This window comes from Amblyraja radiata, chromosome 18 (genome assembly GCF_010909765.2).
Source record: "Amblyraja radiata isolate CabotCenter1 chromosome 18, sAmbRad1.1.pri, whole genome shotgun sequence".
NCBI lineage: Eukaryota > Metazoa > Chordata > Chondrichthyes > Rajiformes > Rajidae > Amblyraja > Amblyraja radiata.
The window spans coordinates 494,170-520,007 of NC_045973.1; the positions used below are offsets into that span (position 1 = coordinate 494,170).

The 25,838-nt window shown below is 45.5% G+C and overlaps 1 protein-coding gene and 1 long non-coding RNA gene across 2 annotated transcripts in view; one reads left to right on the forward strand and one right to left on the reverse strand.

Annotated features, from left to right (window-relative positions):
• fgd3 (FYVE, RhoGEF and PH domain containing 3) overlaps positions 1-20,721 on the reverse strand; it is a 121,161-nt gene extending 100,440 nt beyond the window's left edge. The window contains exon 1 of the mRNA XM_033036533.1: positions 20,585-20,721. Within this exon, the coding sequence (XP_032892424.1) occupies positions 20,585-20,642 (58 nt within the window). The 5' untranslated portion in view covers positions 20,643-20,721. The remainder of the gene's footprint in view (positions 1-20,584) is intronic.
• The window catches only part of LOC116983024, a 34,053-nt gene continuing 27,107 nt past the window's right edge, over positions 18,893-25,838 (forward strand). The window contains exon 1 of the long non-coding RNA XR_004414598.1: positions 18,893-18,909. This is a non-coding gene — a long non-coding RNA (uncharacterized LOC116983024). The remainder of the gene's footprint in view (positions 18,910-25,838) is intronic.

The following is a 25,838-nucleotide window of genomic DNA, read 5'->3' on the forward strand; positions in this document are numbered from 1 at the left end:
AACATTAATCATTCTTCCTCACATGGCTCTTTGCTGCAGAGAAACAAGACGCAGCTTCACGGCAAAGAAGAATTCTGATTTAAACATCAGAATTAAATAGGTGAAGTTAGCAAATTCTTTACACTCCAAGAAGACCATGACTGAACAATTAAAACTCCGCAGACACAAAGTGTTAGTAACTTAGCAGGTCAGGCAGCATCTGTGGAGAACATGGATAGGTGCCGTTTCACAGAGTGCTGGAGTAACTCAGTGGGTCAGGCAGCATCTGTGGAGAACATGGATAGGTGACGTTTCACAGAGTGCTGGAGTAACTCAGCGGGTCAGGCAGCATCTGTGGAGAACATGGATAGGTGACGTTTCACAGAGTGCTGGAGTAACTCAGCGGGTCAGGCAGCATCTGTGGAGAACATGGATAGGTGACGTTTCACAGAGTGCTGGAGTAACTCAGCGGGTCAGGCAGCATCTGTGGAGAACATGGATAGGTGACGTTTCACAGAGTGCTGGAGTAACTCAGCGGGTCAGGCAGCATCTGTGGAGAACATGGATAGGTGACGTTTCACAGAGTGCTGGAGTAGCTCAGCGGGTCAGGCAGCATCTGTGGAGAACATGGATAGGTGACGTTTCACAGAGTGCTGGAGTAACTCCAACACTTTGTGTCTACCTTCAGTACAAAACAGCAACTGCACTTCCCTCCTACACATTACAGCTCCATGATCATCTTCAAGAGTAAAATGAACAAGAGTAAAATGAACCAATTGTTTTACTATATTGAAATATTAAAAGAAGAAAATAAACAAATAACAGACAGGAAATGAAGATTTAGCAGGTTATGTAGGAAGGAACTGCAGATGCTGGTTTACACCGAAGATAGACACAAAATGCTGGAGTAACTCAATGGGACAGGCAGTATCTCTGGAGAGAAGGAATGAAACAGAAACATAAAAAATAGGTGCAGGAATAGGCTATTCGGCCCTTCTAGCCAGCACTGCCATTCAATATGATCATGGCTGATCATCCAAAATCAGTACCCCGTTCCTGCTTTTTCCCATACCCTTGATTTCGTTAGCCCCAAGAGCTAAATCTAACTCTTTCTGAAAACTAGACGAAGGGTCTCGACCCAAGTCACCGATTCCTTCTCTCCAGGGATGCTGCCTGTCCCGCTGAGTTACTCCAGCATTTTGTGTTTATTGAGCAGGTTACGTTCTCTGTGCATCTTCCACCCACAAAGCACGAGTCTGTACCATCTGGTTCTAAAATGTACGACAAACCTAAAGATGCATTGGAGGACGTTGCCAATCTGCAACTTCTGCTGCTTCTTGCTTCAGCCGACGGGGAACATTGGGCAGGCAGTTAAAGCAACAAGATCTAGTGAAATAGTCACTGCATTTATTGGCCAGGATGGATCTTTGTTACCAAGACGGTAAACTTGAATCGGTTACATTAATACACAGCATAATTAATAAAGCAAAATAGTTTTTGTCACTTAGTCCTTCATGAATAAAGACAGGGAAATGTAACAGCTGCATGCATAACATTTCAGTTAAATCCCCCATATTGTCTTATTGTTCTCGAAGGGAAACTGGATAACACATATGGGAAATATTCAGCTTCCTCATAGACCAAATTTGTCTCAGTCCTTTCCTTATTCAGCAAGCAGAAAAACTATAGATATATATATAATATACAAAAAATATAGATATATATAATATACATTCTTGCTTCATTTTATGCTTGATGAATAAGGAAAATACTGAGACAAATTTGATCCATGGGGGAGCTGAATATTTCTATATTATAAGTGTGTGCGTGCGTGTGTGAGTCAGTGTGTGTATGTGTATGAGTGTGTGTATGAGTCTGTGTGTGTGGGGTGTGTGTGTGCGCGTGTGCGTGTGTCAGTGTGTGTGTATGAGTGTGTGTATGGGGTATCTGCGTATGCTTGTGTGTGTGTATGGGGTATCTGTGCGTGTGCTTGTGTGTGTGTGTGTATGGGGTATCTGTGTGTGCGTGTATGGGGTGTGTGTGTGTATGGGGTATCTGCGTGTGCTTGTGTGTGTGTGTGTGTATGGGGTATCTGTGTGTGTATGGGGTGTGTGTGTGTGTGTGCATGTGCGTGTGCTTGTTGTGTGTGTGTGTATTTGTGCTTCATGTTGGGCGTGTATATACACATACACCTTTATTCGTTGTGGTGTGTAACAATGTTTCTCTGCATCACCACAAGAGGCTGACACAATTATGTTCACCACTAGGTGTGTGTAGGGAGAGTGCTTGTTAAAACTCCTTCAGCATCACCTCTGAGATTCCAGTAAACTGCTAGTCTGCCCAAATCGGTCCAATATGTAACATACCAGTGACTATAAAATTCTCTGCAGCATCTGTGAAGAACATGGATAGGTGACGTTTCACAGAATGCTGGAGTAACTCAGCGGGTCAGGCAGCATCTGTGGAGAACATGGATAGGTGACTACACATTTATATTTAGTTGCCCACTTCCTGCTGTAGTTTCCATCCTAACTTCCTCACCCCTTCCCTCTGTGAGTGAGTGATTCCACATTTCATTCAGCAGAATATGATTAGCAGCAAAGATGGGCCACCATGTTTAATTGTCTCGTTTTGCTTCTCATTCAACATCACTTCCTCTGCCTTGGTCAAGGCCACACGTAACCTGGTGCATTTCAATAATTGTGCAGGATCTTTACAATTTGTCATGGAGTGCTAGTGCTTAACTTGTAAAAGTCATTAGGTCATATGTGATAGGAACAGAATTAGGCCATTCGTCCCATCAATCATGGCTGATCTATCTCTCCCTCCTAACCCCATTCTCCTACCTTCTCCCCATAACCTCTTACACCCGTACTAATCAAGAATCTATCTATCTCTGCCTTAAATATATCCACTGACTTGGCCTCCACAGCCTTCTGTGGCAAAGAATTTCACAGATTCACCACCCTCTGGTTAAATAAATTCCTTCTCATCTCCTTCCTAAAGGAACGTCCTTTAATTCTGAGGCTGTGACCTCTAGTCCTAGACTCTCCAACAAGTGGAAACATCCTCTCCACATCCATTCTATCCAAGGCTTTCACTATTCAGTATGTTTCAATGTCTCATTCTTCTAAACTCCAGCGAGTACAGGCCCAGTGCCGACAAACGCTCATCATGGGTTAACCTGCTCATTCCTGGGATCATTCTTGTAAACCTCCTCTGGACCCTCTCCAGGGCCAACACATCCTTCCTCAGATATGGGATTTACGATGACCAGAAGCAAATCGACTAAACGATGGTGTAACGTCAGGGGGCAGCACTGTAACTGAACAACATGCAGAGTGGCTTCATGCTGCCGTTCCTAGCATGGGAATTGAAAATACTTGCGGAGACATGGGGAGTAATGAATGGCCTTTGGCGAACTGTTCAGTTCCCTTCGTCTTGGGTCCAGTGGGAAATGGCTGCTCATTTAAAACCTTTCAGTGCCATCCACAAATCAAACTTCTCAAAGAGCAGCAGTGCAGAAAGTTAACTGTCACAGAGGACTGTAAGATGCAAACAATGGTTTATTCAACTAACTTCTGACGACCAGACTGCTGAGCATTTATTTCAGTGAATGGGGCTTTGTTAAAAGTCGGATGTATCAATTGGAACAGAAACCTCAGATATTATTTGACTGATCACACCGATCACCGACACAACTTGCACGTCACATTAACAATATATTATATAAGATAAAGTCCAGACCAAACTTCAAACACAGGTCTCATTTTCTAAGTTAATAAGAAGGGGCAAAAAATGGCAAAAAAGGCGATATTTTAAATGTACTAATTCACTGCTTTCCCTTCCTCTGAATCACAGACATCTCTAACATCCAATGTTACAAAGACGCTTTACAATCTCTCCTTCCTCAAACATCTGCAATTTGATGAACTGTTTTCCTCCACAATTCCTCTGATTCACAAAGATATAACTGGTTCCCAAATGCCCATTTAGTTGAAGGTTTATAATGTGAGCGCTTACACTACAGTGACCAGCCGTGGGTCAGGCTGATAAAAATAATGATCACGATGTCAGCCTGCAGCATTAGACTGTGTTGTTGGATTGGAACTGCCAAGCCCAGAGTCCAGTCCTGACCTAGATCACACACCAGCAACTTGGTACACCAAAGTATTAACCCTTAACTTCAAGTTTAAAGTCAATGTACAAGGACTTTTCATAGAAACATAGAAAATAGGTGTATGAGTAGGTCATTTGGCCCCTCGAACCAGCACCGCCATTCAATATGATCATGGCTGATCATTAAAAATCAGTACCCCGTTCCTGCTTTTCCCCCATATCCCTTGATTCCGTTAGCCCTAAGAGCTAAATCTAACTCTCTCTTGAAAACATCCAGTGAATTGGCCTCCACTGCCTTCTGTGGCAGAGAATTCCACAGATTCCCAACTCTCTGGGTGAAAATGTTTTTCCTCGTCTCAGGGAATGGCAGATGGAATTTATCTCCGATAAATGCGAGGTGTTGCAATTTGTAAAGACAAGTCAAGGCAGGACTTACAGTGGAAGGGTCGTGGGGAGTGTGTGGAACAGAGATTGAAGGGGTGCAGGTACATAGTTGCAGGAATGTGGAGACACAAGTGGACAGAACAACCTTGACACACTTGCCTTCATCAGTCAGGGTCGTTCAGCAGTTGGGTTGTTACAAGACGTTGGTGAGGCCACATTTGTACTGTTAATCGACTTGCAATTAAACTGGAAAGGATGCAGCAAAGATTTACAGGAATATTACGGTGTCTTGAGGTTTGAGTTATAAGGAGACGTTGGATCTATTTTCTCTGGAGCTGAGGGGAGACTTACAGAGATAAATAAAACCATGAGGCGTATAAATAAGGTGAATCTTTGCCCTAAGGCAGGGGAGTCTGAAACTACAAAGTTTAAGGTGAGAGGGGAAGATTTCAAAGAGACCAGAGGGGTGAATGCCCAGAGTGATGCATAAATGCAGGGAGCTGCCAAAGAAAGTGATTGAGGTGAGAACAATAATGGCATTAAAAAGATTCTTTGACAGGTACATCGATAGTAAAGGTTAAGAGATATATGGGGCAGGTTCAGGCAAGTGGGTTAGGCAACGGTGACATGGACAAGTTGGGCTGAAGGGCCTGTTTCCGTGCTGTACGACGCCTTGCCTCTGGTAATCTGGTGATGATTAGTTGGGGTTTGGGCAAAATGACTTGGTTACAAACCTCATTCCAACTTCATATAAACAAGACGTGAACTTCTGAGATGAAGCTTGTGTGACTGCCCAAAACATCAAGGCAATGTTTAACTGGGAGTGGTAAAACCATAGTAGGGACAGACAGAGTGCTGGAGTAACTCGGCGGATCAGGCAGATTCTCTGGAGAAAAGGAATAGGTGACGTTACGGGTCAGAACGTCTTCAGACTGGAAATGCTTCTGACATACACGGAGAGGTGAGAGAGTGGACAGCACAACGTAATCTGCTCTGGACACCCACTCACCATCCCCTCATCTCCAGCAATGTACCCCAGTCCTGATGAAAGGTGATGGTGAAACGCTGACCTGTCCCTCCGTCCCTCCAGAGATGCTGTCTGACCTCTTGAGTATTTCTCGTTATTTATTTGATGGATCAGACTTGCAGCATTCAAGGTGTTGCTTCTGTTTATCAGTATAAAATGTCTGATGCGTGACATTGTACTTGTGTTCTGAAGCAATTCCCATCTTCTTTAACCTTATTGTTTCTCGTTTCCCTTCCTGTCTTTAATCAGACATTTGCCAAAATCCTTTTCACAACGACATCCTTTTCCTCAGCAAAACTTTCCAACGTTATTCAACAGGAATTCCAACATCCGTTGTACATAGATACATAGATACATAGACACATAGATACATAGACAATAGATGCAGGAGCAGGCCATTTGGCCTTTCGAGCCAGCACAGCCATTCAATGTGATCATGGCTGATCATCCCCAATCAATACCCCGTTCCTGCCTTCTCCCCATATCCCTTGATTCTGTTAGCCCGAAGAGCTCTAACTCTCTTTTGAAAACATCCAGTGAATTGGCCTCCACTGCCTTCTCCAATTCCACAGATTCACAACTCTCTGGGTGAAAACGTTTGTGTGGCTGATGGTTCCTACGGACATGTCAGCAACTCGAGGAATGACAAACCTGGTGTAACCTGTTGTACGCTGCACTGTGCTGGCCACGGAGTGAACAAGCCCAACTCATCAGCTTTGAGCACAGTTATAGAATACAAAAACAGCATCCTCTCTCTCCAGAAGACCGTTAAATCAGAAATATTTGGAAGAATTGCCAATGGTGATGGGAATGACAATCCAACGGCCAGAGACAACCTCACCTGTGCAGCTGTGGGAGTGTCTACCTGAGATAGACACAGAGTGCTGGAGTAACTCAGCGGGTCAGGCAACATCTCTGGAGAGAAGGGATGGGTGACGTTTCTGTTCGAGACTCTTCTTCAGGCTAGGAGGGTCTACCTGTCATGGACAGGCCTGGTCAGCGACAGGAGATGCAGCTCTAGGTGAAACATTCACTCCCCAAAAAGAACGACGTCAAAGCCACTTCATCATCTGCGGCTGGTGAACAGTGGTGGACGCTGGTGGACAGATGCCCAACCAGATGAGAATAAAAATGACATTCCAAATGTTAGCAGAAAATGAACTATATTTATCAGCACCAAAGTTCAGAAGTTCAAGGAGCAGAATTAGGCCATTCAGCCCATCCAGTCTAATCTACCATTCAATCTTGGCTGGTCTAACTTTTTCTCTCAACCCCATCCTCCTGCCTTCTCCCCATCACCCCTGACACCCGCACTAATCAAGCATCTGTCAATCTCCGCATTAAAAATATTTGTTGATGGCCTCTACAGCCGTCTGTGTCAAAGAATCCCACAGATTCACCACCCTCTGACTAAAGAAGAGGTATGCAGGACCAATGTAAACAAACCTTGTGCAAATATCATTTACTCATTTCATATTCCCATTGAAGATGTTGTAAGACTTGGATAAAAGTCTTCAGGTTTGAAAGTTTTAGTTTAAAACTAAACTAAAAACAACTCGGATAAAATTCTTAAAGTGGTTCCGAGATAAATTTGCAAAATAATGTGAAGTTTTGCAAACCATCTTAAGACGGTAACACCAATGTCCAGGGAACACTGTCAGTGGCTATCAGTGGTGGGGCATGTTGTCTGAGCCTCTGCCAACCAACCTCAGCTTCTCACTCCACCTTCTGTACTTCAATCACCATCCCAGTGACAAAATACTTCCTTGTCTCCTCTAAGCCTCCTGCTCCGAACCTTAAACAGGCACTGCCTGGTTTTAGACATCGCAGCCACGGGGAAGAGTCTCTTGCCAGATACCCTATCAGACCTCTCGTAGTTGTATACGCCCCCCCCCCCCCCCCAGCCTTCTCTGCGGCAAGGAAAACAAACCCAGCATCTCCTCACACCTGAAGCTGTCTGTCCCTGGCCCTCCCACTGTTGTTGTTTGGTGACCAGCCCCTTCTCCAGCTGTGGTCTCAGCTCACTGCCTGGGACCTCTGTATAAGGCTCTGCATGTTGGGAAATTCCAGATGTGTGGAATGGTAATGAACTCCAGATGTTAAAGACAGCTGCTCCAGTCCCAGTCTTGTATTCCCAGCTCCATGCTTTCTATTCCACATTCAGCTCGAGTCATTTTTTTTTGTTTCTTTCAGAAAAGGTTTGATGCATCACATGTGTAGGAAGGAACTGCAGATGCTGGTTTACACTGAAGATAAACACAAAGTGCTGGAGTAACTCAGCGGGACAGGCAGCATCTCTGGAGAGAAGGAATGGGTGACGTTTCCAGTCAAGAAGGTTTGATGAAGTGTCTCGACCCATCCCTTCTCTCCAGAGACGCTGCCTGTCCCGCTGAGTGACTCCAGCACTCTGTGTCTACCTGTGATGCATCACAGTACTTGTTGATCGGGTCATTCATCCCCAGTTGTGACTTGCAGTTTCATTAATTAGACTGATGACTTTGGCCTTATTAAATCAAATATTATTTATGGAGTCTCTTCAGTTAATTAACCTGTTGTCCCGACTTACATCACCCACTGTACAATTAATTTGTCCATTCCCGCCAACCTGTATTCTTGTGGTGAGTCTCCTTATGTACAATGTAACCTTCATTAATGCTGGCCTTTCTACACTACACTGTGGAGAACTCACTGCTGCCCCCAGTGTCTACCTGGGTCACTGCGCTGTTACACAGAGATGAGAAACACCTTCACACCCCGTCCATTCTGAAACAAACCATCGCCCTTGCACCATAAACGCATGCCTCAATCATAGAGGAGGATTTGGGTCGTACAAAGTTTGCAAGCACCAACATTTGGGCTCTTTCAGACATAACACTGTAGGAAAACGGACAGTAGTTTCCACATTCGGCCCAAAATTATGCTCAAATCCTCATGAAGCTCAGCACCAGTATCATTTTTCAGCATAAGTACATTATTTAGTACTTTCTCAACACTAGTATTATTTAGTACTTTCTCAACACTAGTATTATTTAGTAGGGCCGGACAACATTCCTGGATGCGTTTTAAGAGACTGTGTCGAGCAACTGAAAGATGTCTTCACAGACATTTTTAACATCTCACTCAGCCAGGCAGTAGTGCCCAACTGTCTTAAGAGTGCCACCATCGTCCCTGTCCCGAAGAAACCAAACCCAGCCTGCCATAATGACTTTCGACCAGTGGCTCTAACACCCATAGTAATGAAGTGTTTTGAGCGACTGGTTATGCAGCATATCAAAAATAGTCTACCTGCCGACCTAGACCCACTGCAGTTCGCCTACAGAGCCAACCGATCCACAGAGGACGCAGTCTCAACAACACTGAACCTCGTACTGTCACACCTTGATCGGAAAAATACTTATGCCAGGATCCTCTTCATAGACTTCAGCTCTGCTTTTAACACAATCATTCCGCAGCAGCTGGTGGAGAAGTTGGAGCTATTGGGGGTTGATGCTGGCACATGTAACTGGGTCCTGAACTTTCTATCGCAACGGCAACAGACAGTCATGGTGGGCAGTAGGACATCAAAAACCATAGCCGTGAGCACTGGCTCGCCCCAAGGCTGTGTCCTAAGCCCCCTGCTGTTTAGTCTGCTTACACACGACTGTACTGCTGGACTCAACAACAACTTCATCATCAAGTTCGCTGATGACACAACAGTGGTGGGTCTCATCAGTGACAATGATGAGTCGGCGTACAGGATGGAGGTGGAGCTGCTCACAGGATGGTGCAAATCCCACAACCTCATTCTCAACGTGGGAAAAACTAAGGAGATGGTGGTTGACTTCAGGAGGGCGGGAAAACAACACCATAATAATAATATAATAATAAACAAAGTGCTGTACATGAGAACTCATGGACAAAAAGTTATTACAAACCATTAAAAACCGTAAAACGAAGGACTAAAAACAGTAAAAATTAAAAGACATTAAAAGCACTAAGAACAGGAGCAATGTCTCAGCCAGTGTCGAAAGCCAGAGAATAAAAATGAGTTTTTAGGGAGGATTTGAAGATGGACAGTGAGGGGGCCTGTCTGATGTGCAACGGCAAGGTGTTCCAAAGTGCCGGAGCAGCAACAGAAAAGGCTCTATCCCCTCTGAGCTTCCGCTTAGACCGTGGTACCTCAAGGAGCAGCTGATCAGCTGACCTGAGGCACCGGGCAGGAGCATATAGGTGGAGCAGCTCAGAGAGGTAAGGCGGGGCGAGCCCATTCAACGATTTGAAAACAAATAAAATAATTTTAAAATGAACTCGAAAGTGCACTGGGAGCCAGTGAAGGGAGGCCAAAATTGGCGTAATGTGCTCCCTCTTTCGAGTTCCGGTTAAAGGGCGAGCGGCAGCATTTTGAACCAGCTGGAGACGAGCCAATGAAGCTCGTGCGACTCCAGAGTAGAGTGCTCCACATCAGCTCCATACACCTCTGCACATCGATGGAGCTGATGTGGAAAGGGTCAGCAGCGTGTAGTTCCTAGGACTACACCTGTCAGATGACCTGACGTCCACGACCAACACCACAGCACTGGTCAAGAGAGCCCAGCAGCGACTACACCCTCTCCGAAGACTACGGAAAGCAGGTCTCCCCACTACACACCTACGAAATTTTTATAGGGGGACAATCGAGAGCACATTAACCTACGGCATCACTTCCTGGTTCGGGAGCTGCAAGGCGTACGAACGGCACCAACTAGACAGGATTATTGGTGCTCCACTCCCTTTCCTGCTGGACATATACAGGAAGAGATGTATCAGCAGAGCCATCTCCATCATCAAAGACCCCTACCACCCATCGCATCACATATTCTCCATCCTGCCATCTGGGAAGAGGTACAGGAGCATTAGCTGCAAAACCAGCAGGATGCTCCTCAGCTTCTTCCCGCAGGCTATAAGACTGATAAACGGACTTTGCCCCCTGCCAAAGTATCGCGCACCAACCACCAACCTGGACACACTGCAGCAGAGCCACTGTCGTGCCGCTGCCGATCGGAACGCCTGTTGATGTTTAGTAGAGTGTTTAATTTGTTCATGATATATGTTTTTTTATTTCTATTTATTTTTTACTGCACACTGAATGGACACTGGTTGAGCAACGTTTTTTTGTTTCCTCTGGGTATGTGAGTACTCAGGAAAATGACAATAAAGATATACTATACTATACTATACTATACTATACTAGTACTTTCTCAGCACTAGTATTATTTAGTACTTTCTCAGCACATCAGTTTTCAACAAGTAAATTTTATTTTACCCCAGACTGTTTTCACCCAGTTTTACTAAAATATGAAAAAGATATTCTCAAAGAATATTATATTCTATTCCTGTGTAGGAAGGAACTGCAGATGCTGGTTGAAACCAAAGATAGACACAAAGTGCTGGAGTAACTCTGCAGGACAGGCAGCATCTCTGGAGAGAAGGAATGGGTGACGTTTCGGGTCAAGGCCTTGCATTAGGGTCTCGACCTTAAACGTCACCCATTCCTTCTCTCCAGAGATGCTGCCTGTCCCGCTGAGTTACTCCAGCACTTTGTGTCTATCTTATATTTTATTCCACAATCTAGGGAGTAATTAGTTGGAATAATTTAATGTACAATGGCCATATAAATATTTTATAAAATGGATAAGAATTTGAATTTGATCATTTATGTTTCATTCCAGTTAAGAAGTATCCAGATTAAGTAATGTCAGAGCAGCCAAACGCCATATTTTGATGGATAAACCCATGTACAATTTCATCAAATATACCATAAAAAAGTCTCCCATATAAACTGATCTTTGTCACGTCTCTACAGTGCAAGGTTGAAGGCACCGTAACAATAAAATGTAACTGTGAGGGTCATGAAATAGTCTTGCACTGAAAACTACAAACTTTAGAAAGAGAACATCTCTTTGATTCAAGTCCGTGAGGCTGAGCAGATCTGACTTTCCAGCAAGTGTCACACAGATAGCATGTGAATATCTGTGTTGTAAACTGCAAGCAAACTTTGACAGATGTTTATGGGCAAAGATAAACGCTACAGAATCTGGGAAGTTGATGTAATCCATGCTCCACTGGTGGTTTTATATGGCCAATACCCTGCATTCAGTACCACCGTTAAACAATCCTGTTACATTTTAGTTCTTCTACTGTTAGTGAAGAGCATTTACTTTCAGGCAATGATGAATTATGAGAAGCAACTTTAAGTAAATAAAAATCCAAGATGCAATGCAAGAATTGAATCCCTTTTTGTAAAGGATATGCAGAGTGCATTTGGAATAACTGCACGAGTTTACCAACAAAGAGCACAGATGGAGATTGTTTCCTTCACTAAGTTTCTCACTGAATACGATTCCACACGATGGCTTCATCAGGCTGCCCGGCACATGCAGGTCAAACGCTGCACTACATACAGGATTCAAGTGGATGGACATTACCAGCATGATTCAATGGCGGAGTAAACTTGATGGGCCGAATGGCATAATTCTGCTCCTATCACATGACCTGATGAACCCATTTTCCACTTTGCCTTCCCAATATATTTTCCATCAATAAAACAAGTCTCTTGGAAATAGTACTTTCCTCTATAAAGAGCAACAAACTTACATCACCACTTTGTTTCAACATATAGTTTTTTAAAAAGATATATACGTTCAGAGTTGTACAGAACGGAAAGGTATTTCCTGCATTAGAGTTTTGGCAGACTTCTATTGTTAAACTCCCTGTAGGATTCCACATCATTATTTCAGCACAGCACAGAGCACTCACACACAAACGACTATTCAGTGTTTACTTCCACAGCCACTTTCAGTAGCTGGAGTAACAGGCAGCCTACAAGCTGATCACTCTGTTTAGAAAATGCCAACTTACCAAAATACGATCTTAGCAATGTAAAAAGCACATAGTTGACAGCTACAGATTAGTACCCCACTTCCACCGTCTAACATCATTATAGTCAGAGTATTAAATAGTAATCAAATCAAAAACAGATCAAGAACGATGACATCGTTATATCTCATAGAGTTACGTGGGGATGTGCTGTTCATTCCCCAACCTCAATATCCCATTGCTCACACTATTTTAATCATTTACAACTGAAGTATTTGTTTTGAGTATAACATGGTCACCGACAAGAATACATCAGTCTTGGAAGGATTCCACAGATCTACCTGCATGATATGTGCTATCGTTACGAGACATTAAGAACTGGTATATTTACTTGACTTCAGCAAGTTATTGCTGCTATCATCCTCCAACAACTAGAGTTCCGACCCGAACATCCACTGACCTCTTTAGTGACCTCGGACTATCCTTGATCGGACTTTGCTGGCTTTACCTTGCACTAAATGTTATTCCCATATCATATATCTACACACTGTAAACGGCTCGATAGTAATCATGTATTGTCTTTCTGCTGACTGGATCGCACGCAACAAAAGCTTTTCACTGTACCTCGGTACACGTGACAATAAACTAAACTGAAACTTATTGGGGATGATCAAACTTTCAAGATAAATAATAAATTAGTAAAGTTCAATTATTTCCATGGACTGAGGGGAGTGGGGCCAGTGGACATGGTCTAAAAATTACAGCCAGAACTTCCTGGAAAGTTTCTGCAAAAGCCTAATCATTCAGAACTCTTGTCCTCGACTAGTGCTGGTTTATGGGGATCGCAGGTAGGTACAGACTCAATGGGCTGAAGGGCCTGTTTCCGTGCTGTATCTCCAAACAAAACTACTGATGATAAATTAGCTGTTGGATGTAGTAATGTGAGCAAACTTGGGCACCATACCTGAGGAAGGATGTGCTGGCTCTGGAGAGGGTCCAGAGGAGGTTTACAGGAATGATTCCAGGAATGAGTGGGTTACCATATGATGAGCGTTTGACAGCACTGGGCCTGTACTCGCTGGAGTTTAGAAGGTTGAGGGGGGACGTCATTGAAACTTATAGAATAGTGAAAGGCTTGGATACAGTGGATGTGGAAAGGATGTTTCCACTGGTGGGAGAGTCTAGGACCAGAGGTCACAGCCTCAGAATTAAAGGGCACTCTTTTAGAAAGGTGAGGAGGCACTTCTTTAGTCAGAACTCATTGCCACAGAGGACTGTGGAAGCCAAGTCAGTGGATATTTTAAAGGCAGAGATCGACAAATTCTTGATTAGAAATGGGTGTCAAGGGTTAAGGGGAAAAGGCAGGAAAATGGGATTCGGAGGCAGAGATCAGCCATGATTGAATGGCAGAGTAGACTCGATGGGCCGAATGGCCTAATTCTACTCCTGTCACTTGTGAACTTGTGAACATGGGACTGATGGCTTTGGTTAATTGAAGGTTTTGAGGGATACGGCATGGATTTGGGCCACGGATGTACAGTCACAGATCAGCCAAGATCTCACTGAAGGATGGAACGGGTTGGAGACTGAAGGTCCCGTTCCTGAACTCCAACCCAATTAGTCAACTGTGATTTGAATACGGACTGGCTCACGATCCATTAAAATAATTACAACCCATACAACACACAAAGAGGTCTAATCACACTGCCACAGATTGCTAGCAATTTGCATCACAACCAGCTGGTTTGGGACTGCATTGAAATAAATTCCACTCAGCATCATTTTGAAACATTTTCCACATTACAATTTCAGCAAGAAGAGAGAGCATATTTCAGAGAAAGAGACTTGGGGACATTTACAGGTAAATTACTGGGAGGAGACTCTGTTTTCAGGCTTCTCATGTTAGGTCCACATACCTACAACAAGTCTCCAAGGCCAACAATAAACTCCAAAAAATCTTTTTTTAACTTCAAAAAGTATGATTTAAAATACATTAATAAAAGCTAACTTTATTCTGAATATAGGTGAGGTTACGCTGCCAATTAAAATCCAGAACCTTTCATTGTTCAGAACTGGTAAACAGCAAACTGCTGCCCAGCTAAACACGAGTTAAATGCATGTCATAAGATGTAGTAACTCAGTGGGCCAGGCAGCATCCATGGAGAATGTTGATTGGTAATGTTTCAGATCAGGACAAGAACAGGCCCTTCTGCCCACAATGTCCATGCTGAACATGGTGCCAAGACCAGCTCTTATCGACTGGTACATAATCCATATCTATTCATATCCATCCACCTCTCCAAATGTCTCTTAAATGCCAAGATCAAAATGTACAAGGGATTTCACAGGAGCTGAATATCTCAATGTGTGCGGTGGAGTATTGACGAATAGTGTAAATACAACTCCAAATCAAAGAGTAGTTTGCATTTAGAAATGTCTTTACCTGGGAAAGCACCCCGTGCCCTAAATCATAGGCGGCTAAAATAAACACAGGTGAAGAGACAGAGTTCAGAGAACAACGTGGACCAGGTCAAAGACACAGTTGCCAACAGGGAGGGAGGTGCAATAATGGTGGGAGTGGAAGCAACATGGCACAGGTAGAGGTGGGACAACAGACACAGGTGGAGGTGGGACAACAGACACAGGTGGAGGTGGGACAACAGACACAGGTGGGGCTGGGGACAACAGACAGGTATAGGCAACAGACAGGTGTAGGCAACAGACAGGTAGAGGTGGGGACAACACAAGGAGCTGTAAGTCCCAAGGAAGGATGAGATCAAGAAGAAATTTAAATCTGAATTAGAGAATTTTGATCTGGAGGGCCAGATCACTGAACATAACATTATGTAGGAAGGAACTGCAGATGCTGGTTTAAACCAAAGATAGACACAAAATGCTGGAGTAACTCAGTGGGTCAGGCAGCACCACTGGAGAGAAGGAATAGGTGACGTTTCAGGTTATGAAGAAGGGTCTCGACCCAAAATGTCACCTATTGCTTTTCTCCAGAGATGCGGTCTGACCCGCTGAGTTACTCCAGCTTTTTGTATCTATATTCACATAAAGCATGCTGTTGGGATGTTTCTCAGCTTGGTTTGGGAACAGCTCTGCCCAAGACTGCAAAGGATTGCAGAGTTGTAGATGTAGCCCAGTCCATCACAGACCACACTCCCCACCATTGTAGATGTAGCCCAGTCCATTACAGACCACACTCCCCACCACTGACTCCATCTACACTTCACACTGCCTCAGGAAAGCAGCCGACTCCATCAAGGACCATTTTCACCCTCGTCATTCTTTTTCTCTCAGCCTCCATCAAAAGTGTGAAAGCTGTATCACCAAGTTCAGGAAAACCTTCTCCTCCACACTTGTCCAACCACAGAACTGTCCCCTAGGGTGTACTCTGATCTTCCCACATATCTCATCGTGTACACTGGAATTTATCTCTGGAAATGTAACACTACAGGCAACATTCTGCACTCTGGCATTGTTCTCGTTACACTACCTGATGTACTCACGTTTGGCTTGTGAGTACTCATGTACAGTATGAACTGACGTAATTGGATAGCATGCAAACAAAACCTTTTCACTGTATCTCAGTGCATGCGACAATGATAAACTAAAGCAAACAAACAAAGAGTCAACAGGTGATAGAAACAGCGTGAGATCTGACACCGTCGACTTTTGTCAAGTGAAGAGAGGGTCGAGAAGGGACGCTGGCCAAGAAAGCACAGCCAATCACAAACTCCACAACGGGTTTTGTCTGGATGACAATGAACAGTAGATCCGTGAGATCCTTGTCCGAGAAAAGGCACAGAGTGCTATAGTAACTCAGTGGGTCAGGCAGCATCTGTGGAGAACATGGATAGGTGACGTTTCACAGAGTGCTGGAGTAACTCAGCGGGTCAGGCAGCATCTCTGGAGAACATGGATAGGTGACGTTTCACAGAGTGCTGGAGTAACTCAGCGGGTCAGGCAGCATCTGTGGAGTACACAGATCGGTCTTATTCAAGGGAAGGATTGAGATTCCAGCAGAAAACAATTGAAAAAGAAAAGGCTCGGATTTAACTTTGCATGAGAAAGATTCTGGAATAATGGGATGATTTGGAAATAAACGACAAAGCCTCACCTGGGGTAACCAGAGCTGGCAAGGGATGTCTGCATTGCTCGAGTTCACAGCGTTTCTGAGAAAAGAATCTCACTGGCTCACACACTCACGGGTGACGTTTCAATACCTTCCCAGATGCCTTGGCTCCTGGTCTCAGCAGGGCAACAACTCCAGCCCCAGTATTTCCATTCCTCCAATACCATCAGTGCAGCCCACTCTCTTTACCACACTTCATAACACAGACCGGTGAAAATCAACATTCATTCTGCTTCCCTTCGACCCACATTCTTTCCCATTGTCCCCTGGGAACCATCAGCACGGTATTGGAAGGCGAGGCAGGCAGACGCACACCCCAGCACCGCGCTTTCCCCTCAGTCATCCTCAGCTCCAGAGATATCTGCCCCAGGGGATTCCCTTCTGGTCTACAGGAACATGTTCACTGTTGTTCCATGTTGGTGCCTTCACCCACTGTAACACAGGGGCAGCGAGACAGAGAGACGGGGAGACAGGGGAGACTAGGTGAGGGGAGATGGGGACCCAGGGGACATAGGGGAGACTAGGTGAGGGGAGATGGGGACACAGGGGTCATTGGGGAGACTAGGTGAGGGGAGATGGGGTGCAGGGGAGAGCTGGAGATTATAGAGAGTTGTCAGATTCCATCAGGAACTGAGGGAAGTCAATCACTACAGGTCATAGACTGCAAGACGGAACGAGACTGAATTATCTTCTTCAAACTAACAAACATTTTCTGCTTTATCAGCTGTTGTAATTTCTAATCAATGTGGCATCTCCGTCATTTTCAGCTTTTATCTGACAATGATTGTGTTTGCTAACTGTAATATACAATGCTCCAAAATATAAAGCTAATCTTGAACCCACCAGTGTGTGATACAATGTGCAGATGCTGGTTTACACCGATGATAGACACAAATAGCTGGAGTATCTCAGTGCTCCCTAATCCCACAACTGAAGATCGGTCTCAAAATGTCACCTATTTCTTTTCTCCAGAGATGCTGTCTGACCAGCTGATTTCACAAGTTATAGGAGTAGCATTAGGCCATTCAGCCCATCGAGTCCACTCCGTCATTCAATCATGGCTGATCTCTGCCTCCTAATCCCATTTTCCTGCCTTCTCCCCATAATAGACAATAGGTGCAGGGGTAGGCCATTCGGCCCTTTGAGCCAGCACAGCCATTCAATGTGATCATGGCTGATCATCCCCAATCAGTACCCCGTTCCTGCTTTCTCCCCAAATCCCCTGACTCCGCTATTTTTAAGAGCCCTATCTAGCTCTCTCTTGAAAGTATCCAGAGAACCAGCCTCCACCGCCTTGTGAGGCAGAGAATTCCACCGATTCACAACTCTCTGTGAGAAAAGGTGTTTCCTCGTCTCCTTTCTAAATGGCTTACTCCTTATTCTTAAACTGTGGCCCTGGTTCTGGAATCCCCCAACATCGGGAACATGTTTCCTGCCTCTAGCGTGTCCAAGCCCTTAACAATCTTATATGTTTCAATGAGATTTCCTCTCATCCTTCTAAACTCTAGAGTGTACAAGCCCAGCTGCTCCATTCTCTCAGCATATGACAGTCCCGCCATCCCGGGAATTAACCTTGTAAACCTACGCTGCACTCCCTCAATAGCAAGAATGTCCTTCCTCAAATTAGGGGACCAAAACTGCACACAACACTCCAGGTGTGGTCTCACTAGGGCTCTGTACAACTGCAGAAGGACTTTGCTCCTATATTTGATTCCTCTTGTTATATAGGCCAACATGCCATTCGCTTTCTTCACTGCCTGCTGTACCTGCATACTCTCTGGAATTCTCTGCCACAGAAGGTAGTTGAGGCCAGTTCATTGGCTATATTTAAGAAGGAGTTAGATGTGGCCCTTGTGGCTAAAGGGATCAGGGGGTATGGAGAGAAGGCAGGTACAGGATACTGAGTTGGATGATCAGCCATGATCATATTGAATGGCGGTGCAGGCTCCAAGGGCCGAATGGCCTACTCCTGCACCTATTTTCTATGTTTCTATGTTTCTACTTACTTTCATAGACTGATGAACAAGGACCCCCCAGATCCCGTTGTACTTCCCCTTTTCCCAACTTGACGCCATTTAGTTAGTAATCTACCTTCCTGTTTTTGCTACCAAAGTGGATAACCTCACATTTATCCGCATTAAACTTCATCTGCCATGCATCTGCCCACTCCCCTAACCTGTCCAAGTCACCCTGCATTCTCATAGCATCCTCCTCACAGTTCACACTGCCACCCAGCTTTGTGTCATCTGCAAATTTGCTAATGTTACTTTGAATCCCTTCATCCAAATCATTGATGTATATTATAAATAGCTGCGGTCCCAGCACCGAGCCTTGCGGTACCCCACTAGTCACTGCCTGCCATTATGAAAGGGACCCGTTAATCCCTACTCTTTGTTTCCTGTCTGCCAACCACTTCTCTATCCATGTCAGCATTCTAACCCCAATACCATGTGCCCTAATTTTGCCCACTAATCTCCTATGTGGGACCTTATAGAATGCTCTCTGACACCATTCTAATCAAGAATTTGTCTATCTCTGCTTTAAAAATATCCACTGACTTGGCCTCCACAGACATCTGTGGTAATGAGTTCCACAGATTCACCACCCTCTGACTAAAGAAGTTCCTCCTCACCTCCTTTCTAAAAGAGCGTCCTTTAATTCTGAGGCTGCGACCTATTGTCCTAGACTCTCCTACCATTGGAAACATCCTCTCCACATCCACTCTATCCAAGCCTTTCAATACTCCAGTACTTTGTGTCTACACACAACCTCATCGTTGCCCCTGGTCCCAGTCACCGCGCCAGTCAGTCTCCAGTCTCCTAATATCACCCATCCATCGGTCCTAGTTATGTGCTCACTGATTTACTCAATCATCGCCCAGAGACTAAAGGATAGTTGCTGCCATTGATCAACTGACCAAAGCCCACACCCTTTGTTGCAGCTTGGGGGCTTGTTGTCAGTTTTATCAAAAGCTGTAACAGAAATAATCTTGTGTGGGAAAGAACTGCAGATGCTTGTTTAAATCAAAGGTAGACACAAAATGTTGGAGTAACTCAGCGGGACAGGCAGCATCTCTGGAGAGAAGGAATGGGTGATATTTTGGGTCGAGACCCGTCTTCAGACTGAAGAAGGGTCTCAGGGTCTTCAGTTTGAAGAAGGGTCTCGACCCGAAACGTCACCCATTCCTTCCCTTCAGAGATGCTGCCTGTCCTGCTGAGCTACTCCTGCATTTTGTGTCAACCTTACAGAAATAATCTTATTGTCTGAAACTCCAAATGGGTCAGAGTCTTAAGCGGAATCTTGTCAGAGTTACAATACTGGACCTGTATACCATGGAGTGTACACAATGTTGACCTGTACACGTTGGGATATACAGTGTTGACCCATCTAACATGTATCCAGGTGCTGATGTATAGTGATACTTGTACTGAACCGTATACAAAATGAATTTCACTGTAGCTCAGTGACAATTTGTGACAAATAAAGTGTCATACCACACATCAGGGGGTGTACACAGTATTGGACCTGTACACATTGGGGTACACACAATACTGGCCCATACACGCTGGTATAGACACACACACACACACACTGGTCCTGTCCACTACTGTGCGGCTCCGAGTCACTGATGGACAACTAGAGGCAATGATTGGTTCGTGTGCGAGGAAATGTTATATTCAGTATAATTGCACCAACCCACACTGAGCTCTCACTCTCTGTCTCTGTCTGTCTGTCTCTGTCTCTGTCTGTCCATCGACTCAGGGACGTGGGGGAGACTGGCTCGGCCCGCGGGGTAGACAGGGGGAGGGTCCGCGCTGATCACTGTGGGGGAGACAAGACAAGACAAGACAAGGGGGGGGTAGAGACTCTGTGTCCAGTCCAGTCCCCGGCCGAGGTGTCAGCTCCCCCGCCCGCCCCCGGCGATGCGCAAACACTGACCCACCCACCCGGCCCGGCCCGCGACCACCTGAGTGGAAGTGAGTGGCCGCGGGTTCGGTTCCCCGCCCGGCCGGGCTGTGTCGGCGAGGAGACACGTTTACAAACGGGCACCCCCTCCCTCCCTCTCTCCTTCTCCTTCCCTCTCCCCCCCCGTCACCCACCGGCCCCCGGGTTTGGGGATTCGCTCTCCCCGGTCCCGGCTCCGCTCCCCGGCTGCATCCTCCTCCTCCTCCTCCTCCTCCTCCTCGCCGCCGCCGCCGCTGCCCGTCCGTCCGTCCGTCCGTCTCTCTGTCTCTGTCCCGGCTCCGCTCCCGCGTCCTGCGCGCGCCCGGGGAGCGCGGACACGCGCCGGGAATCCTCGCCCCCGCGGGCGGGCGCGCGCACGGCGGCCAAAGAGGAGAAATGTCCGCGGAGAATCTGTCGCTGGCTCAGTCACTCACTCACTCTTGCAACCCCGACACCGGACCCTGCCCTGTCCGACTCCCCACTCCACTCCACCCCTTCCTTCCTCCCCACAATAACTGTATTCAAGTCCCGTCTCCGCCACTCTGTCTCCTGTAGACCGGCCCCACTCTCTACTGAACACAAAGTGTTGGAGCAACTCAGCGGGTTAGGCAGCATCTGTGGAGCCGGGACCCTTCAACTCTCCACTCCCTCCATAGATGCTGCCCGACCCGCACAGTTCCTCCAGCACTTTGCATTTTGCTTGAGACTCCAGCATCTGCAGTTTCTTGTGTCTCCGTTTCTCTACACGTTGAGGTTTCACACAACAGAAATTTGCTGTCAACGATTATTTTACTCGCTGCTGGGGAGATAGCGGAGAATTCAGTGGAGAATGAATGACACAGGCGCCGATGTAGCCACACTTCATCAAATGCGTCACCACTGCTCCTTCCACAATCTTCACCACAGAGGTACATGGAGTTTAAACGCTTCAGTAGACTACTGGAGCCTGAGGAACGCCCCGACCCAAAGCGTCACATATCCATGTTCTCCACAGATGCTGCCTGACCCGCTGAGTTACTCCAGCACTCTATGTCCATCTGCAGTTCCCTGTTTCTACCGCGCCTGTGTACTGTACGTTGCCTTCTGTAAATAGCACACGTCTTTTGATAGTTGACATTAGAAACCAAAATCCGAGCCTGTATTTGACAGGACAGAGCCAACTCTGAACGGAAGTTCCAGGGATTGCAGTTTTGCATCAATCTCAAGTTAGAATGGAACACTCGGTGATCCCCAGAATTAACTGCTGCAAGTTAACTGTGAGTAGCGGGCCTTTGGGTGTGTGGTAGATGACAGGATATTTATAGCCCTTATTCCATATGGCACCAAAGTCTTTAGATGTTTTTGAAGGGTGGAACTTGCTGGAGGAACGTCTCTTGCCCAGAGTAGGGGAATCGAGGACAAGAGGTCACAAGTTCAAGGTGAAGGGGAAAAGATTTAATAGGAATCTGAGGGGTAACTTTTTCACACAAAGGATGGTGGGTGTATGGAACAAGCTACTAGAGGAGGTAGTTGGGGCTGGGACTATCCCAACGTTTAAGAAACTGTTAAGACAGGTACATGGATAGGACAGGTTTGGAGGGATATGAGCCAAGTGCAGGCAGGTGGAACTGGTGTAGCTGGGACATGTTGGACCAAAGGGCCTGTTTCCACACTATGACTCTATAACTGTATATTCTAAATGACAAATTGCTGGAGAAACTCAACGGGTCAGGCAGCATCTGTGGAGAACATGGATAGGTGATGTTTCACAGAGTGCTGGAGTAACTCAGCGGGTCAGGCAGCATCTGTGGAGAACATGGATAGGTGACGTTTTTGGTTGGTCCTTCTCTGGATGCGCCTCAAATTTCTGGGCATTAACATCTCAGTTGTCCTGTTGTGGCCCCAGCACACAGATGTAACTGCGAAGGCAGCCAGTGGCTCCACTTTATTAGATGTTTAAAGAGATTCACCAAGTCTCCAAATACTCCAAGATAAACCTCTACAATCTGTACTGTGGGAAGTATGAGTTGGACAGGTACTTTGGATCCATCTTCACTAAGGAAGACACAAACAATCCTGATGTACTAGCCAGAGGATCTGGGGTGACGGAGGAACTGAAGGAAATCCACATTAGGCAGCAAATGGTGTTGGGTAGACTGATGGGACAGAAGTCTAATAAATCCCCAGGGCCCGATGGTCGGCATCCCAGGGTACTTAAGGAAGTGGCTCTAGAAATCATGGACACATTGGTGATCATTTTACAATGTTCTATAGATTCAGGATCAGTTCCTGTGGACTGGAGGGTAGCTAATGTAATCCCACTTTTTAAGAAAGGCGGGAGAGAGAAAACGGAATTATAGACCAGTTAGCCTGACATTGGTGGTGGGGAAGTTGCTGGAGCCAATTATAAAAGATGAAATAGCAGCGCATTTGGATAGCAGTAACAGGATCGGTCCGAGTCAGCATGGATTTACAAAGGGGAAATCATTCTTGACCAAAATTAGAGCACATGGTATTGGGGATAGGGTATTGATATGGATGGGAAATCATGCTTGACTAATCTTCTGGAATTTTGAGGATGGAACTAGGAAAATGGACAAGGGAGAGCCAGCGGATGTAATGTACTTGGACTTTCAGAGAGCATTTGATAAGGTCCCACATAGGAGATTAGTGGGCAAAATTAGGGAACATGGTATTGGGGGTAGAGTGCTGACATGGATAGAAAATTGATTGGCAGACAGGAAACAAAGAGTAGGGATTAACGGGTCCCTTTCAGAATGGCAGGCAGTGACTAGTGTGGTACCGCAAGGCTCGGTGCTGGGACCGCAGCTATTTACAATGTACATCAATGATTTGGATGAAGGGATTGCAAGTAACATTAGCAAATTTGCAGATGACACAAAGCTGGGTGGCAGTGTGAACTGTGAGGGGGATGCTGTGAGAATGCAGGGGGATTTGGACAGGTTGGGTGAGTGGGCAGATGCATGGCAGATGCAGTTTAATGTGGATAAATGTGAGGTTATCCACTTTGGTAGCAAAAACAGGAAGATTATTATCTAAATGGTGTCAAGTTGGGAAAAGGGGAAGTACAATGGGATCTGGGGGTCCTTGTTCATCAGTCAATGAAAGTAAGCATGCAGGTACAGCAGGCAGTGAAGAAAGCAAATGGCATATTGGCCTTCATAACAAGAGGAGTTGAGTATAGGAGCAAAGAGGTCCTTCTGCAGTTGTACAGGGCCCTAGTGAGACCACACCTGGAGTATTGTGTGCAGTTTTGGTCCCCTAATTTGAGAAAGGACATTCTTGCTATTGAGGGAGTGCACCGTAGGTTCACAAGGTTAATTCCCAGGATGGCAGGACTGTCGTATGCTGAGAGAATGGAGTGGCTGGGCTTGTATACTCTGGAATTTAGAAGGATGAGAAGGGATCTCATTGAAACATATAAGATGATTAAGAGTTTGGACACGCTCGAGGCAGGAAACATGTTCCCAATGTTGGGGGAGTTCAGAACCAGGGGCCACAGTTTAAGAATAATAGGTAAGCCATTTAGAACGGAGAGGAGCCTTTCCAGAGATGCAGCCATGATCACAATGAATGGCCATGCTGGCTCGAAGGGCCGAATGGCCTCCTCCTGCACCTATTTTCTATGTTTCTAGGAGGAAGCACTTTTTCACACAAAGTTGAGTCTGTGGAATTCTCTGCCTCAGAGGGCAGTGGAGGCCGGTTCTCTGGATACTTTCAAGAGAGCTAGATAGCAGAGTCAGGGGATATGGGGAGAAGGCAGGAACGGGGTACTGATTGAGGATGATCAGCCATGATTACATTGAATGGCAGTGCTGGCTCGAAGGGCCGAATGGTCTACTGCTGCACCTATTGTCTATTGTTCCATCATTGCCTCGTAAGGCAACTCCAACCCACAGGAATGCACGAGGGTGGAGAGAGTGTTGGACTCAGCCCTGTCCATCGGGGGTACAACCCAAGGATAGACACAATATGCTGGAATAACTCAGCGGGACAGGCAGCATCTCTGGAGAGAAGGAATGGGTGACGTTTTGGATGGAGACCCTTTTTCAGACTGAGAGTCAAGGGAGAGGGAGACAGAGATATGGAAGTGCAAGGTGTGAAAACGAGAGATGAAAGTGGCAATGATCAAGGAAAATGTAGAATGGTTCATTGAGGGCTGAGGGGGAAGGTGACAACGAGGAATAAATCAGTAATATCTAATTTGGAGGACAGTGGAACTAGTCGGAGAACTAGGATGGGGAGGTATGGAGAGAGAGAGAGCGGTTACTTGAAGTTACAGAAGTCACTTTTCATACCACTTGGTTATAAACTGCCCAAGCCCACCCCATCATCAAAAGCCTCAAGAAGGTGACATCTATCATCATGGATCCCACGGGCACCATGGAGGGTTTCCAGAATCACTGGGCACTGCGGGGGCTGGAATGTATCCTTAATAAGGATGGTGAGAAAGTTGTTGAAGAATGTATTTGACATTTAAGAATATTTGTTTGAATAATTGGGTAATTTAGTATTATGGTGGTGGATTTGTTTGGTATTGTTTAGTATTATATATATTATTCTTGCAATAATTGATTAAATTTATTTTTGTAAATAAAATTAAAATGTTATCACAGACTCATCACAGAGGGTCGTGAGTCTGTGGAATTCTCTGCCTCAGAGGGCGGTGGAGGCCGGTCCTCTGGATGCTTTCAAGAGAGCTAGATAGGGCTATTAAAGATAGCAGAGACAGGGGATATGGGGAGAAGGCAGGAACGGGGTACTGATTGGGGATGATCAGCCATGATCACATTGAATGGTGGTGCTGGCTCGAAGGGCCAAATGGCCTACTCCTGCACCTATTGTCTAAATAAAAATAATGTTTTAAAAAAGCATGTACAGCTGATTACCCAGTCACTGGCAATGACTTACCCAGTCACTGGCAATCCGCTAGGTCTGAGCCCCAGACATTGGCTGCCACATTCTACATGGCAACAAGCACTACACTACTAAGCCTCTTAAACAGATACATTCATGCTGTGACATATTTCGGTCTCACATTTTGTCCACATTGTCCAAGTATTAGAAATGAAAAATGCTAAATTTTAACCTTAAGATAAAGAAAATGTTTCAGGCAGTAAAAGGTTAAAAGCTGCCGGAGCGATTCACCGAGTTCAGGGTTGTAAGCATGAATGCTTAATGTATGTATCTAATCAGGCGGGATTTTCTGTTGCTGGGAGAAGACACAAATAAATTGCCCACTTTCAGCTCCTCGAGGTTTGCTGATCTTCTAATAACATGTATTATTCAAACAAGTTATTGGTGTTATTATGACTGGTTGGGGGAAAAAACACATCAACCAGAATCCTGCTTTATTACTTTCTGTTGTAGATCTAAAGGACATTAGAAATCATCCATAAAATACTGTTA